The sequence below is a fragment of the Canis lupus genome, chromosome 17 (assembly GCF_048164855.1).
Source record: "Canis lupus baileyi chromosome 17, mCanLup2.hap1, whole genome shotgun sequence".
In the NCBI taxonomy this organism is placed as follows: Eukaryota; Metazoa; Chordata; class Mammalia; order Carnivora; family Canidae; genus Canis; species Canis lupus.
Genome location: NC_132854.1, coordinates 28,788,782 through 28,806,497, shown reverse-complemented (window position 1 = coordinate 28,806,497; position 17,716 = coordinate 28,788,782). Strand labels below are relative to the sequence as shown.

General features: G+C 40.0%; 2 protein-coding genes across 23 annotated transcripts in view; one reads left to right on the top strand and one right to left on the bottom strand.

Annotated features, from left to right (window-relative positions):
- The window catches only part of RBM26 (RNA binding motif protein 26), an 86,343-nt gene extending 77,588 nt beyond the window's left edge, over positions 1–8,755 (bottom strand). For 8 of the 22 annotated variants that reach the window (XM_072782662.1, XM_072782663.1, XM_072782665.1 and 5 more), the window contains exon 1: positions 8,210–8,753. In XM_072782662.1, coding sequence (XP_072638763.1) covers positions 8,210–8,280 — 71 coding nt within the window. In that variant the 5' untranslated portion in view covers positions 8,281–8,753. Of the gene's footprint in view, positions 1–8,209 lie in introns of all 22 variants that reach the window. The other 14 variants (XM_072782644.1, XM_072782645.1, XM_072782646.1 and 11 more) reach the window with 3 other exon arrangements.
- Positions 8,756–8,791: 36 nt separating this feature from the next.
- The window catches only part of NDFIP2 (Nedd4 family interacting protein 2), a 123,906-nt gene continuing 114,981 nt past the window's right edge, over positions 8,792–17,716 (top strand). The window contains exons 1-2 of the mRNA XM_072782669.1: positions 8,792–9,308; positions 15,209–15,313. The gene's annotated coding sequence lies outside the window, so the exon portion shown is untranslated. The remainder of the gene's footprint in view (positions 9,309–15,208; positions 15,314–17,716) is intronic.

Here is a 17,716-nt window from a genome sequence, read left to right as displayed (position 1 = left end):
TGGTTATAAGATCTAAATGTGAGACAAGAATCCACCAAAATCCTAGAGAACACAGGCAACCACCTTTCTGAACTTGACTACAGCAACTTCTTGCAAGATACATCTATGAAGGCAAGGGAACAAAAGCAAAAATGAACTACTGGAATTTAATCAAGATAAAAGGTTTCTGCATAGCCAATGAAAGAGTCAACAAAACTAAAAGACAACCTACAGAATGGGAGAAGATATTTGCAAACGAATTATCAGATAGGGCAGCCCCGGTGGCGCAGCGGTTTGGCGCCGCCTGCAGCCTGGGGTGTGATCCTGGAGGCCCAGGATCGAGTCCCACATCAGGCTCCCTGTGGAGCCTGCTTCTCCCTCTGCCTCTCTCTCTCTGTGTCTATGACTAAATAAATAAAATCTTTAAAAAAAAAAAAAAAAAGAACTAGTATCCAAGATCTAAAGAGCTTATCAAACTCAACACCCAAGAAACAAAATATCTAATCATGAAATGGGCAGAAGACATGAACAGAAATTTCTCCGAAGAAGACATACACATGGCTAACAAGCACATGAAAAAATGCTCCACATCACTTGCCATCAGAAAAAATAAAAACCACAATGAGATACTACCTCACACCAGTGAGAATGGTGAAAATTAACAAGACAGGAAGCAACAAATGTTGGGAGAGGATGTAGAGACAGGGGAACCCTCTTGCACTGTTGGTGGGAATGCAAACTGGTACAGCCACTCTGGAAAACAGTGTGGAGGTTACTCAAGAAGTTAAAAATAGAGCTACCCTACAACCCAGCAATTACACTACTGGGTATTTACTCCAAATATAATGCTGTAGTAAAACGTTGGGACACCTGCACCCCAATGTTCATAGCAGCAATGTCCACAATAGCCAAACTGTGGAAGGAGCCACAATGTCATTCGAGAGATGAAAGGATAAAGAAAATATGTGGTGTGTGTGTGTGTGTGTGTATACAAACACACACCCACAATGGAATATTACTCAGTCTTCAGAAGAGATGAATACCCACCATTTGCTTCAACATAGATGGAAATGGAGGGTATTATGCTGAGTGAAGTAAGTCAATCAGAGAAGGACAATCATCATATGGTTTCACTCATACATGGAATATAAGAAATAGTGAAAGGGATAAGGGGAAGGAAGGGAACTAAGTGGGAAAAATTAAAGAGGGAGACAAACCACGAAAGATTCCTAACTCTGGGAAACTAACAAAGAGTTGTGGAAGGGAAGGTGGGGGGGGAGGGGGGATTGGGGTAACTGGGTGACAGGAAATGAGGAGGGCACTTGATGGGATGAGCACTGGGTGTTATACTATATGCTGGCAAATTGAATTTAAATTTAAAAAATGAGAAAAAAAATGTGATACAGAAAAAAGTTCACCTCTGCTGAAGTTAAGACTCACAAAAAAATGAGAAGATACAAACTGGAAAGATAAGTAATCATACATTTTGAAAGCCAAGTCAAAATGCATCCAATTTATTCAGGAGTGCTAAGGATTTTGATCAAACAAAAGGATATAATCAAGGTTGGGCATCCAGGATGGACACAGAAGGGAGAAAAAACTCCCAACGGTTTAGATAAGGAGTGTAAGGCCCCCAACTGAGCAACGTTATTAAAAGAAAGAGATAGAACCCAATGATTAACTGAAGGGGGAAAAGAATAAAGGGAGGAAAAGCCAAAAAATAAAATTTCAAGCCTGGAAAATTTAAGGAAATGAAATGGAAATTAGTAAATTCAGAGAACATTTATTTTCAGAAATGTAGTTTGAAGTTCACATGGGAGAACCAGGTGAATATACAGCTAGCAACTGGAATAAGAGTTTAAGGCTTTAAAGAGTGGTTACGTCAAAACATACATATGTGAAAAATAATGTGGAGACTAGAGGTTCTCTGGGAAAAACTGAAATTCAATGCAAATTTATACATAGCATATGCAATATCCTAAGGAAGGAAGTCTTTAATCAAACGTTCAAAGATTCCACAATACATACACACACAGTTGTTGTTGTTGTTGTTGTTGTTGTTTTTAAAGGACTACTGGCACAGATTATAATAAAAACCATCCATGGGAATGAATTTAAATGAGATGACAGGAGTAGAAATAGTTGAGGGGAAAAAAAAGGCATTGAAACAAAACTTGAAAAAATATAATTAAGGGGATCCCTGGGTGGCGCAGCGGTTTGGCGCCTGCCTTTGGCCCAGGGCGCGATCCTGGAGACCCGGGATCGAATCCCACATCAGGCTCCCGGTGCATGGAGCCTGCTTCTCCCTCTGCCTATGTCTCTGCCTCTCTCTCTCTCTCTCTCTCTCTGTGACTATCATAAATAAATAAAAATTTAAAAAAAAAAAAAAAAAAAAATATAATTAAAAGGCAAGAAAAATAACTAAAAAGGATAGGACTGATTTGAAAAGAGAAATGAGATGTTAAAAAAGGCAGTATTAACATTGTTTAATGTTATACATCAGGACAAAATACAAAATTTATGTAAAATCTCTATATTTAATAAACACGAAATCATTGGTAACACTGAGGTAAAAAATCTTGTTTGTGGGATCCCTGGGTGGCGCAGCGGTTCGGTGCCTGCCTTTGGCCCAGGGCGCGATCCTGGAGATCCGGGATCGAATCCCACGTCGGGCTCCCGGTGCGTGGAGCCTGCTTCTCCCTCTGCCTATGTCTCTGCCTCTCTCTGTGTGTGTGACTATCATAAATAAATAAAAATTTAAAAAAAAATTTTTTTAAATCTTGTTTGCATATAAGGAGGAAGAAACTATATGACAAGGGATTAAGAAGTAAATGGGGACAAAGGAGGGAAAAATTAAAAACTACTATTTCTAGATTTACTACTGAAAGGAAAAGCTAACATGAAAGTGACTGATTTTATTTCTTGTTTTGTTTTTGCTCCTATTGCTGCTGAGTTTTTCTTCCTTAAGGACTAAGAAATTGACTTTCTATGCCAAAAGGGGTCTGTAAAAAGAGAAAGACTAACGGAGGGAAATAGGAATAAAGTTCAGTAGTGAAAAGATCACCTTTCAATTCTTCTGGTAAAATGGGAACAAAAATAATTTTATGTGGTGAGAAAGGTATAGTTAACAAGTGTGGGTGAAGGGAGAAAGACTAGAAAAACTCCGAAGGTTTTCTTCAACTGTAAAGTACTGATAACCATGATGGTTTAGAACTTTATTCCTTTATAACTGCAGCTAGTTACTATGAAAATTTCATAGCAAAAAAAGTACGTACAGTAATAGGACAGAATACACTATACTGTATGATAATAAATTAAGAACATGGCTCTAGAGGCAAAAAGCATGAGTTTAAATGACTGTTTAGTCATATGCCATAGGTAGCTGTGTGACTCTGGACAAGTACCTTAACTCTGCCACTCAGTGTCATCACTTGAAAAATGCTTACCTCTCAGAACTTGGAAGTAATACAAAACTCTCAGCAATGCATACAAATGCAGTAGTAGAAGCTGCAGTAGTGATAACAGTAACAAGTAATGTAACTTATTTATGTTAAATCAAGCAGGATATAAGGAAGAAGGGAAGAGGCAGGCTCTTAAAAATGTGTCTCAGGGGCCCCTGGGTGGCTCATTCTGTCAAGCATTCAACTCCTAATTTTGGCTCGGGTCATGATCCCAGGGTCATGAGACCGAGTCAGCAGGGCTCCTAGCTCAGCGGGGAGTCTGCTTAAGATTCTCTTTCTCTCCCTCCCTCCCCATAGTGTGCCCTCTCTTGGGGCACACTCTCTAAAATAATTAATTTAAAAATCTTTTAAAAAATGTGTCTCCAACCTAACTACAGAAGGAAATAAGTATAATTCCCCTTATTATACCAATAAGGAAAGGGGAGGTTCATTTGCCTAGATTACTCAGTTAATAAGTGGCAGAACTTGGATGTGAACACTAGTTTATATGGTTACAAAACTTGGCTTCTTTCCACCACACAACATTACTCCCACAGCACTACACAGAACACAAAACCATGCATTCTGTTTTTTAGTACTAAACTCACAAAATCTAGGCACATAATTAAGTCTGACTCTCCATTTTCTGAAAAATTAAGGATTTTCTAATTTGATTTTGAGGTTTCCCACCAGCTAAAAAAAATTCCACGATTTTACCGTTACCCTATTTAGTGATGTGTAAACTCATAAAGTTTCAAAATACAGCAGGAAACCTTTTCTGTGTAGAAAACAAAACCAGAAAAATTGAATATCAAAAAAAAGCTTAAATTCTTTTTCCAAGACATCCCATTAGCAAAATGAAATGAATGTTAAAGACCAACATCTAATTTCATTTTATTGTTAACAAGTATGACTAAGCAATTGTTTGAGAGAACAAAATGTCAACCTTAAGTATTTCAAGATGCCAATTTTAACACCTGCATTTTCAATAATTTAGGGGTAAAAAAAAACCCCACAAAACTCAGAGCCCTGACACATCTACAGACTTTACAATCAAATAACATGCAGATTTACCGACCCTTATTTCACGCCAAAACACTGCCCAGGCTGGGTTTTTGTTTTTATGTTGATGCGAAAACTCTCCTGCCCTAAAACACTTCACTGGCTTCCCACTATCCTTCAATTAACATCCAAAATCCTTAACATGACTCAACAAAGTCTTGAATGATGCGGATCCTCTCTCTGGAGCTATCCACTGCTATTCTTTCCTTTGCTTTTTTTTTCAATTTCTTTCATTCCCAAAACACTTCTTTTCTTTCATTTTAGGGCTTTTATACATCTGTCCTTCAAAATCTAGAATGCTTTCCCAGCTCTCCATTTCCATCCTTCTGCCCTAGCAAACTGCTCTTCACTCCTGCAGGCTGAGATCAAATGTTATACCAGCAAAGCCTTTCCTGACCTTCCACACATGTATTTTGACCGCATTCTGGACTTCCTAACACTCAAAGGTCTTGTAATTACTTGTTTAACATCTGTCTTAAAAGATAAATGGTTAACAATATGAAGATAGTTATTTCAGCTCGTTTCCCAATATCTGCAATATCTAGCACACTGCTCAGTACTGTTAAGTACTCAATGTCTGCCGAATTAACATATTCAAAATACAGGGGAAGTCCCAAACCATGAGATACTTAACTAGCACAAGTAGCTAGAAAGTTCTATATAAGTTTTGAGTTACATCTTAACCTTGCTCTTTCAAATGTTCCTCCTTCAAAGAGACGCTATTTGGCACTTATATTTTTATTTATTTATTTAGCAATTATATTTTTAAAGTAAAGCAAAAAAAAAAAAAAACCTTAACAAACACATCTTAAAGTTTTACAAAACCAAGTTTAGAAATCACAAGTCTTAGATAATTTAAATCAGATTTATTTATTTATTTAGAAATCAGCTTTAAAAGTCATCAAAAACTCACCTGAAATGCAATGAGGAACAAGAATTGGATAAGGGCTCAATTTTACCACAGTAATGTACATTATGAAAGAACCAATCCCAATTCTTACTACTGTCTAGGTTGTATTTATTATAAGTTATGACTGCAATGCTACAATCATCTAAGTAGGCTGTATCATACCTGAAACAAACTTTATCAAAAGTGAATAAAAATCACAAGCATACACTATTAATAATCTTTTTGGTTATATAGCATAGCATATAGAGATGTTAAATCACTATGCTGTATACCTGAAGCTAATGTAACATTGTGTGTCAACCATACTAAAAAAAAAATTTTTTTTAAGAATTTCTATTTAAACTTAAAACTTCTGGGATCCCTGGGTGGCTCAATGGTTTAGCGCCTGCCTTCAGCCCAAGGCCTGATCCTGGAGACCTGGGATGAAATCCCACGTCGGGCTCCCTGCATGAAGCCTGCTTCTCCCTCTGCCTGTGTCTGCCTCTCTCTCTCTCTCTCTCTCTCTCTCTCTCTCTCTCTCTGTGTGTCTCTCATGAATAAATAAATAAAATCCTCAAAAAAAAAAAATTTTTTTTTAAGTTTTCTGTTCACTTAACACTTATTGAGTGCTAATTACAAACCAGGCAATGTCCAAAGATTCTTAATAAATATTATTTCTCCATACAGATGAGGAAATGGGAGGCATTGAGTTAAGTAATTTACCCAATATTATACAGCTGGTAAGTGGAGAGGCACTATTCAAAGTCAGCCACCATTCGACTCCAGAGTTGGTCCTCTAAACATTACACTGTTGCACCTCTCTCTCCATCCACTGAAATATGGCTTCTATCTTGACCACCTCACTTCAATTAAACTATTTTGCTAAGATCACCAATGACTTCTACCTTTCCAAACCTAAGGGCCACTTACTTGCCTCCACCTTTTTCATACATTCTGCAGCATCCCATGAAGTTGACAACCTGCCTCTCTTGCCATACATTTGTTTCTCTAGTAACAAATATCTTCTACCTCAGACCTGGGGCCTCTTTCTTCCGTATCAACACATTCTTACAAGGAAATTTCCTAACAATTCCACAGTTTCAAATACTTTCCGCATGACTCCAAATTTCTCTAGTCCCGGCCTGAGTTCTCATATAACCCAACCACCTATTTGATATCTAACTTAGATTTGTAACAAACACCAATTACCTTTTCTCCTCCCCTCAACCTGTTCTCTCCTATCCTTCTCTACCATCACCCATCCAGCTGCTTAGGTTAACTTCTTAACCATTATCCTTAATTTCCCTTTCCCTGATCTCCCACATCTAACCCATCAGCAAGTTCTATAAGATCTACTTATAAGACATATTTCATTCTGTCTCCACTATCACTCTAATATAAATGACCTACATTTCTGCCTACAATGCCCTTCAAAGTAGTCTTTCATTCTTGCCCCCTTAATCCCCACAAAGCAAGTAGAGTTAAACAAAATCAAATCAGTCCCTGCCTGCTTTAAATTATCTAATGTTGTCTCTGTAATTCAAATAAAATCCTAGGTCTTTACCATGGCCTCGAAGACCCTTTTGGCTCCAAATTAGGGGGGCCCTAATTTGTAATTTGGCCCCTGCCTACTTTTCCAACCTCACGTTATTCCATTCTCTCCTCCATCACAATGTTCCTTGCAGCAGTGACTGCCTTCCTTCTCTTCCTGGAACACACTGTGATCGTATCTGCTACAGGGCCTTTGCACTTGCTATTCCTTCTGCAAGGAACAGTCTTTCTCCAGACTTTGACACAGATGGTTCCTTCTCCTCCTCTAAGTGTTGCTCAAATGCTATCTCCTGTGAGAGGTCTTCTAATCAGTCTTTTATATGACCCTCTATTATTACAATTGCCACTTCTATTTTAATCTTATTTAATACTCATTTATTTATTACCATCCTTCCAACTTTGGAATTTAAATGCTCCATCACCGAAGCCTCCCACAGTACATAGCAGGCACCTAATAAACTAATTTAATGAGTGGGTTTTCCCTATTTCATTTAGTTTATTGTAAACCAACCAATTTTGATAAAGCACCTAGCCCAAGATGTATTTTCTACGTATTAAAAGATAAATCCTGAAAACACTCGTTTTTTCCAACCTAAAACATTCCAACACTTTGCACACCCCCACCCCCCACAGTCCATCTACAGTATCCACTTAAAAACTGCTAAATATCCCATATGGATAAATAACACTTTCTTCCTCCTCTCCAAACTAACAAACATGTAGGCGGGAAGGTGGGAAAAGGGAATCTTCCTGGGCACCTGAGCACCTGTTACATCTTCAATCAGTTAAGAGAGGTGCTGGTGAGCCAGATAGCACATGGGAAACGTGGCCTTTCTTTCAGGGACTGTATTTAGGTAAAACGTGAGAGGCTTACACTAGAACTGCCCTCATCCCTAGTAAGGACCATGCACTTCATTTAAAGAAACATGATAAAATGGTCTTTGGGCAAGAGGTTATGCTTGGATTCACTAAAAGAAAAGAAACCGATTTGGGGGCCTTCATCAAATGTGTGTAGGCTGGGGCCGTTCTACATATAACGGGAAAACAAGAGAACTGGAGGTTATCAGTTCAAGGACCAACTCCACGATAAGATAAAGGGTCAGCTAAGGCTCTCTGGGGGTATCCCGAACCTGGGAGCGACGGTGGGAAAAGGAGAAAACACAAAACCCCGGGACCTCTGTTCACCGCTTCGGCCTCCATCACAGGCACTTCGGCAAACTGCACAGATCTCCGTGTCCGCCTATCTCCCGCTTCCACCCCTGCAAGGAGAAAGCCCCTGGATACTCACATGGGCTCGAGAGTCTTGCTGAGCCAGGACTTGAGCGCCTCGAAGTTTTCAATGATCATTTTAGAAACCATCCACAGCGGCCCCGAGGCCCGTCACACTCCTCCGCCCGCCCAGGTCGCGGCCGCTACAGCCGCCGCTGCCCCCGCCCCCTCCTCCGCGCGCCGCCCGCGTGGGCCGCGGTAGGAGGCGCCGGTGGCAGGCTCCCGCGAGCCCCGATCGGCGAACAGCTCCGCGGGGACCGTCGCAGGCCGCGAATCCACGGGGTGCCAGGAGCTCCCGGTCCCCGGACCCCGGCGGAGGCAGCAACGGTTAGCCCGGGCCCTCCCCCTTCCCTCCACCCGAGCAAATCTTCCTTAGAGCGGGAACGCGACACGCGCCTAGATCCGGGCTTTCACTCAGCCTCGGGACCAGGTGGTGTTGGCAGCGCAGCGCAGGCAAAAGTGAAGAAAGCAAAGACGAAGGGCAGCTCAATGGGAAAACGATTCGGGGGGTCTTCCCGGCTCCCAGCACCCCCAAGAAGATGGCTGCCGATAAATCTCGCGAGAATTGACGAAGTCTCGCGGTGAGTCCCAGAGCCTGCTGGGAGGAGACGTAAGATCGGCGGAGAGCGCGCTGCTCGAGAGCGGTACTTCGATTTTTTTTTTTTTTTTTAATGCGTGTTTCGACGTCTTTGTGCCTTTTTTTTTTTTTTTTTTTTTTTAACGCCCCGGTCCACGTTTGGGAGAAAGATTTTATTTTTTACAAACAGAGAACGGCCGCTGACTCTAGACGCAGCGGGAGCCCCGCTTCGTCCTCTGTGATTAGACGGCCGTGGCGCATCCTGTTGGAAGGAGCCGCCGCACTGGAGCGCTCGTTGAGAGCGTCTGCGCGCTGTGCCGGGACGCACGGCCGCCCCCGGGCTCCAGGTGCGCGGCACCGCCGCCTCCGTCTCTCGGGGGCCTGCAGGTCCCTGTTGTGCGCTCCACGGTGTGGACGACACTGGGAAGCACGGGCTCCTGGAATCCAACCCTCCGGCTTCCAGAGGATTAGTATCTCGTCCAGAATCACTCGACTTGCTGGCAGAGCAGTAATGATCTAGGGATGCCCCCCAAAAAGAAAGGTGAGATAGCCTTGACGGTTCACACACAGTTTCCAGCCATCCGAAACTTAACGACTTCCCTCGCCCCCCCCCCCCAGCCACATGAGAACAGTGTGTTTTTTAATTCTTTTCATTTAGAGCCGACTCAGCTCCAGATAGGAAATTAAATAGTATCAAAAGACAGAGCCTTCACACCAGCGTCCTAAGTAAATTAACTCCCCCCCCCCCCCTTCTAGGGAAGCTTGAATCTCGCCTGTGTTCTTTTAGTTGCCGTTATTTACTATGTTTTAAGGTACAAGGTGGGATTTTGCAGAAGGTCTAGCGCCTGTAAACTAGAATGAAATGAAAATAATTGGCAATATAAAGACACTTAGAGTCTTAAGTACACCGATAGAAAGCTCTTAACGGCGGACAATGGTAAACGAAATTGCCCTCAAGAACTCCTAAGTTTATAACTGCTAGATTGAAGTGTCCTCGAGCCATAAGTAGGAAAGGTTATCAAGTAGGAAAAGCTAGACATTTGTTTTAAAATACAGCATGTAGAGTAGAATGACGTTAGAATCCAGTCCCTGAATAACCAGTGATTTAACTACGTGAACTAAGCCAGAAACAAAAGGGCAGGTAAACATATGATTCCACTTATGAGGTTCCTAGAGTAGCCAAACTCCCAGTGACAGGAAGTGGAATAGTAGGTGCCAGGGGTGGGAGAATAGGGGAAGATTCATTTGGGATGTTGAAAAGGTTCTGGAGATGACCAGTGTTGACGGTTGCACAAGGATGTGAATGTTCTTAATGCGACTGAACTGTACACTTAAAATGGTTAAAATAGTAAATTTTTATGTGTATCTTACCACAATAAAGGTGATATTTTAATGTTGCTATGGGAAAAGTAAAATCCTAATTGTGTAGCCTGTTTATTTAATAGACTTGGCTCAGGCTGACTTGAGAATTTTCAACTTCCATCACCAATGATTCCGTAACTGGCCCTCTGCTCCAGCCTTCCAAAGCTAATCATTTTGGGGGATCCCTGGGTGGCGCAGCGGTTTGGCGCCTGCCTTTGGCCCAGGGCGCGATCCTGGAGACCCGGGATCGAATCCCACATCGGGCTCCCGGTGCATGGAGCCTGCTTCTCCCTCTGCCTGTGTCTCTGCCTCTCTCTCTCTCACTGTGTGCCTATCATAAATAAATAAAAAAATAAAAAAAAATAAAAAAAAAAACAAAGCTAATCATTTTTCAACCAAATACTGTATGCTCCAGGTAAACTGATTTGCTCACCATCCACTTCTTCAAATGTTTACATCATTTCCACAAGGAACACCTACCTCCACTTTCTCTGGCTGCTCAAACCTCATCCATTCTCTCCTAATACCACTGCTACTGTATGTTTGAAGTCTTCTTTTATTTTTCCTAAACAATAGCAACAGCCTTTTAATCTTTCTGCCTCTTAGTCTGCACCCATTATTAATCTTCAGTTGCCTTTATCATCATTGCCTTTAATAGCAATCATTGTAAAACTTGCATGTAATCATGTCACTTCCCTGCTTACAATCTTTATCAGTTTCCACATTTTCAGGATAAAAATCCAAGTTCTTGAACATTCCATAAAAGGCCTTTCATAATCAAACCCCTACCTATTTGCCTTAGAAATTTCTTTCACTGCCCTTTAGCCTTTGCTTCAGCCATCTTGAGCTATTCCATCTTCCTTGAGAGAGATGTGTTTTTACACTAAATGGAGCTATTGCAGAATGTATTTTCTCCCCTTTCACTTGTTGAAATCCTACTCATCCATCATAATTCATTGCATGCAGCGTCACCTTTGGAAAGCTATTCCAGACCTCCCTGCTCTATAGCGAGACTTTCTCTGTGGTTTTCTCACTTCAGCCAGTGCTTACCTCTGATATAGCACTCTTGCTTTACTTTTGCAAGTAACTGATCATTTGTTCCTTAGTAACTACAGTTTTTAAGTTCTTGCTCCAAGCACAGCCCCTGAATTTTACAGTCAGTTCTCAATTTTTTGAATGGTTTGGTGAAGCTCTGCTCCTTTCCATGAAATCTTCCCTGACTAATGAAGCTGACAGTGACCTTTTCCTCCTCTGAATGCATTGTACAGTGCTTATTATTACTCCACATTTAGTCATCAGTGCTTCGTAGCATTCTTCTCTTTCTTATACATTAACATTTATTCCTTATCACTTCAGTACTTCATCTTTGGCTTTGCCTTCAAAGGTAATAATTACCTAGTGTGATTATCAATGCTGCTAAGAAAAGACTAAAACAACCTTCATAGAATACTTCCTGCACTCAATAACAAACATTTCAGAACGTCCAGTATTAGGTTACTTACTTAACATTTTCCAGTACACCATCCTCTTTTCAAAGCACACAGCCTGTGACTTTGTTAGTAATGTTTCTTTAGCCGGGAAGGTTTTGTTGCTCAAAAAAACAGCTTCCCACTGATGCCCTAGGCAAAGAAGTTGTCTCTTCTATCTATATTTAGTTTTCTCCTCTGTCTCCCTAACTAGATTATGAAGTCTTAAGGACTAGGAATCAAGCTCATTCATCCTTGTACCTCCTACACTTAGCAGTGTCTGGAACTCAAAAATATTTATTGAAGAATATGTGCTTAATTTTAAATGGGAAGGAAGTAATGGCAGTGGAAAATTTGGATAGGCAAGTCTTAATGATACCTCCTAATAGACATCTCCTATGGTTTACTTAGCTGCCCTGATCCTAGGAATATTCTCTATAGTCTACTTAACTCCTCTTTTGGTTTTTCCAGTTCTCTCCCCTAGCTGATGGATATAATCTTATTACTCTCAGAGGTGCCTTTGGGCTCTTGTTTAAAAACTCAGCCTGCATTTTGAAATCACAAAGCTATTCTATATGTTCCATTTCCTTTATAGTTCATTACTCTCCAGAGAATTACATTTAGATCTTTATTCCCTCTGGAATACATTCCTTTATTTAGTGTAAGGTAAGGGGCTAGCCTATTTTTAATCCTGATGGCAAGCCAATTTTTCTTTGTACTTCTACACAACACTCTATCTCTTCCTCATTAGTTTTTTTTTTTTTTTTTAAGATTTTATTTACCTATTCATGAGAGACACAGAGACAGGCAGAGAGAGAGGCAGAGACAGGAGAAGCAAGCTCCATGCAAGGAGCCCGATTCAGGACTCAATCCCAGGACTCCAGGATCATGCCCTGAGCTGAAGGCAGACACCCAACCACTGAGCCACCCGGGTGTCCCCCTCATTAGTATTTGATGCCACTTACAGTGTATATCATATTTCCATTTATATATGGCTCTGGTTTCTGAACTCTTCAATTGGTCTCTGTTTATGACTACACCTGGACCATGTTGTTTTTATTTACCAATGTCCTATAGACTGTCTTAATACCTAACAAGGCAAATCCCTCCTTTTTGCTTTGTTTTAATATCAAATTTTGCTTAACTAAATGTAAACCGTTGTTTTTCCAAATACTTCCTAGAATGAGATTGTTGAGCTTGTTAAAAAAAACGAAAGATCCTTTATCAAACTTATAGATTAATTTGGGTTGAATTGGCATCCTATAATGTGTGACAGTCACTGGTGTGCTTTTCAGATCTCCCTTCAAGAAAGAACTCACTGCCCAACTGAAGGCATGTAGTTAGTTTACATCCTCTAACTGTTAACTCCTAAGTTTACCTAAGCTTTCAAACTGAAGTTATACTATTGTTAGGGCAACCCTTTTCCCCATGCCCATCCATAGCCAAAGACAGAATCAGTCATAGTATAAGGACATACTCAGTATCGATGACAGAGGCTTTGTGAGACCTGTATGGCAGTCTGATGGCTCCCCCTGCCCAGTCCACTTCCTCTCTTTCCCTTTCACAAGTGCAACTATGCAGTAAACCTTTAGCACTTCTAGCTCTAACTCAGCATCTCCCCAGAGAATCCAGCTTCTGCTACAAGTTAAGTCATTGATTCATTCTATTTTTATAAATTAAAAAAATCATGGCTAATAATGAAATCTAGCCATACTTTCTGGCCCAATTACTTCTTTGAAACCATCCTACCCAACTCAATTTAATATGATCTCTCCCAAGACATACATTCTGACAAGCCTTCGACTTTCTCTGACCATCATTGATTTAGCACCTATGATTTTATTTTTTAGTGTACATATACTTTATTCTCCATCAAATCTCTGAATTTTATCCCCTGTGGCCTCCTTGAGTACCTGGCTTCATCAGTTGCTTCCTTATCTCCTATTTGCAATCCTTGTGCTCTACTGGGCCTTTCCGATGCATTGTTCAACAAATGTTTCCTGAAGTTCTGCCCTTTTAAACATACCACTACTTGATGATAATATAGTAGTGGAGAAAAAAAATGCATGATATATCCCCTAAGGAGATTATAGGCTCATAAAGAAGGCAGACTTCTAACAATCGTACAGAAAAAAACTTATAATTACAAATTATAGTACATATTATAAAGAGGGAAATATGAACCATTGTAACAGTTTGGACTGGAAATGCTCAAGCATGGCTTCTCTAAGAATTTGATATTTAAATGGTTAAGAAAAGTGAGGGGCACCTGGGTGGCTCAGATGGTTAAGGGTCTGCCTTTAACTCAGATCATGATCTCAGGGTCTTGGGATTGAGCCTCCGCATCAGGCTCCCAGCTCAGCGGGGAGTTTGCTTCTCCCTCTCCCTTTGCCTCTCCCCCCAGTCATGCTCTTTCTCTCTGTCTCAGATGAAGAAATAAAATCTTTTAAGAGAAGAAAAAAGAAAAGTGAATAATGAGTACAAGTTAGCCAGGTGAAACAAGATAGAGACAAGAACATTTCTGGCCTACATAATAGCTTGTGGGACTTTCCTGAGGTAAAGAAGGGCCAGGATCTTGAAGACCAGAAATGTAAGAGCGTGTAAGTTAGGAGGAAACATACCTATCAGCCAAATTAGGTAAATAAGGGACATGTTAAGATTTTTAAACAAGACTTGTTTATAATATGATGTGCAGGGGTGCCTGGGTGGCTCAGTTAGTTAAGTATCTGCTTTTGGCTTAGGTCATGATCCTGGGGTCCTGGGATCAAGGCCCACATTGGGCTCCCTCTCCCTCTGTCACCTCTGCTTGTGCATGTACACACTCTTGCTCTCTGTCAAATAAATAAAATCTTTAAAAAATAAAATAAAATGTGAGGTGCAGCCATTGAGAGGTTTTCAGTGTGGTGGGATGAATTAAAAACATGAACATACTTCTTATATAAAGAAAGCTTAATTGAATTTGGGAGTTTTTAAGTGAAAACAAAAAGGTGGTACCTGGGTGGCTCAGCTGCTTTAGTGTCTGCCTTCAGCTTGGGTCATGATCTCAGGGTCCTGGGATAGAGCCCTGCCTGCATCAGGCTCCCTGCTCAGTGGGGGAATCTGATTTTCCCTCTCCCTATGCTTACCCCTTCCCCTTCCCTCTTCCCCCCACTCATGCTTTCTCTTTCTCAAATAAATAAATAAATTCTTTTAAAAAAATGAAATAAAAAGGAGGCAAATCACCTTCAACATAAAAAATGCTAGGATTTTTATTTCTCTAGAAGTAGAATAAAGATCATGTTAATAAAGGGAATATGGTTTTCTCATCTGAGACTAGAAGCCAATAACTTGGGAAGAGAAATAATGCTCCACTGTGGTGAGGTATGTCTTTAGGTAATTCAAGAGGAAACCCTTTAGCGATTGCTAATAATGTAAAGTAGGATCAGAGGACATACTATGATTTCCCCCCTAATAAGATCAGAGTACTTCTGGTTACAATAAAAGAATTTGAAGGACAATCACCAGTTCTTTAGTGGGTACTCCATTTATACTTATAATTGATTATAATGAGTCCCTATAGCAATACTTTTTTTAAAAAAGATTATTTATTTATTTATTTATTCATTCATGATAGATACAGAGAGAGAGAGGCAGAGACACAGACAGAGAAGCAGGCTTCATGCAGGGAACCAGACGTGGGACTCGATCCGGGACTCCAGGACCACGCCCTGGGCCTAAGGTAGGCACCAAACCGCTGAGTCATCCAGGGATTCCCCACCATAGCAATACTTTAATGGAAAAGATCTAAAACCTAGCAGAACAATACAGAGTAAGAGGACTAGGAGCTGTGCTATTGAAACACAGAGCTCTTTATTTTATTCCACATAAGGAGAGGAAAAGTTCTTCCATTTTGGGAAAGCACTGTCCAATAAAAATCTACTAGGAGCCACATATGTAATTTTACATTTTCTAGTGACCATATTTTTTTAAAAGTTTCAAGAAAGGTGAAATTACTTTTAATATATTTTATTTTGCCCATAATATCTAAAATAGTCATTTCAGTATATAATTTATATAAAATTTATTGAGATATTTTACTTTTTTCTGGTTGCTAAGTCTTTGATATCTACTGTGTATTTTACCCTTATAGCACATCTCAATTTAAGCATGCCATATCACAAATGCTCAATAGCCACACATTGCTAGTGGCTGTGGTATTGAACAGCACAGCTTTAAAGCTTTAGAGAGTGTCTGATGTGGCTATTTAATTGTGGCTGATGTCAGTTGTTTCATTGTCATTGGTCATTTTCCTCTGCTCAGGTACTAGCCTTCAGTAAAATTGGGCTTGAATTTCAAAAGCCCTAATTAAGGTTCTACATCATTACTTTTGTAATAGATAATTTTGTCCTAAGGCTACTAAGGAAATAAGAACAAAATGTAGAGGTGAACTTTCTTAAAAGGACTTTATTCCTCCCCTCACTTATTAGTCAGAGAATGAGAGGGGAAGAGACGATAGAGTATACCCAGTTTTCTTCCGATTCTTGGCTTGACGGACAGAGATAGCTCCGCAATAAATACTTTGTTGGAGGGTCACCTGGGTGGCTCCGTCCATTAAGCATCTGCCTGCAGTTCAGGTCATGATCTCAGGGTCCCCGAATCAGGCCCCGCCTCAAGCTCTGCTCAGCACAGTCTGCTTTGCTGCTCCCTCTCCCTTTGCTGCTCCCCCTTTTGCTGATCTCTCTCACCACCTCTCTCTCTCTCTCTCTCTCTCAAATAAATAAGTAAAATCTTTTAAAAATATGTATTTGTTGGGGGGAAAAAAAGCAATGAAATGAAATAATATGGCAGAGTGTCCACAGAAGCTCTCTAGGGATCATATGCATATAAGCTTGTAAATACTCGCTTCTCATGGAATTCCAAAGTGAAGTTTGTCAATCTGCTCTGCTTTCTCTTTGGGTGTGTGTGTTTTTTTTTTGTTTTTTTTTTTTTTTTGTCATTCATCTTTACAATAGCTCATAGAATGTTATATGTGACATGAAAAATGAAGGGAACCCCAGGAGTCTTGACTCTGAGCCTAAGCTGTGAGATTATTACCTAGGTTATAAGTTTTGTTCTTCAGTGTTCATTCATTCAACAAGTAATATATTGAGAGCCTACTATGTGCTATGAACCTCTCTAGACCCTGGAAATACAGAGGTCAAGACAGGGAAGGTCCCTGGGCCTTAATAAACTTTTTAGATGTTTTTTAAATTTTATTTTGGAAAAATTTAAACATGTACAAAAGTAGAAAAGAGTATAATCTTCCCAATCATCCAGTTTCAAAAATTATCAACTCATGATCAATCTTACTTCATTGATACTCCATACTCTCCTCTTACTACATTTCAAATTATTTTGACAGCATAAACATCACATCATTTCCCTGACAGATGATTTGAATATTGCACATTTTTTTTTCTTCCAGATACTGAGATTTATACTCTCTCTCATCATCTATAGCAGTTTATACAGGGGACAAATGTGTGTGTGTATGAATATGTAATGTATATATGCATATATGCATATAGCTCCTCAACTACCATCCAATTAACCATTAATATTTATAGAGTCTTCCTCATAAGTACAACTAGAATCTACTCATTGTCATTCAGCCCAGGCTATACACAGCCAAAGAAATCCATAAAAGCCCATGCTAATCATGTCACTATTTAAAATCCTTTGTTGACTGCCCATTTACTAGGCTGAAGTACAAATTTATTCATAATAATACCTAATTGAAATATAGTGTGTTTTATGGTATTAAGCACTGTGCTAAGTGATATATATATGTCATTATATGTCATATTTATGTATATATATAATGACAATCCTTACAATTGAGCATTCCCATTTTATAGCTGAGGAAATTAAAGCCTCAAGTTGCCTAAGTACATTCAAGGAGTGCTCAAGCATAGGAGAGCTTGAACTCAGATCACTAAACAATAAAAACCACATCTTTAACCACATTTTACTAAATCCTTAATTAATTGGTGTCTGTCTAGCTCTCAGCTTCATCTCGCTTCTTCACCTTTCATACTCTGTAGTGCTGCCATACTGTATTTGTGTAGTTCCCCCAGATAAACAATACTGTATTGAGCAATAA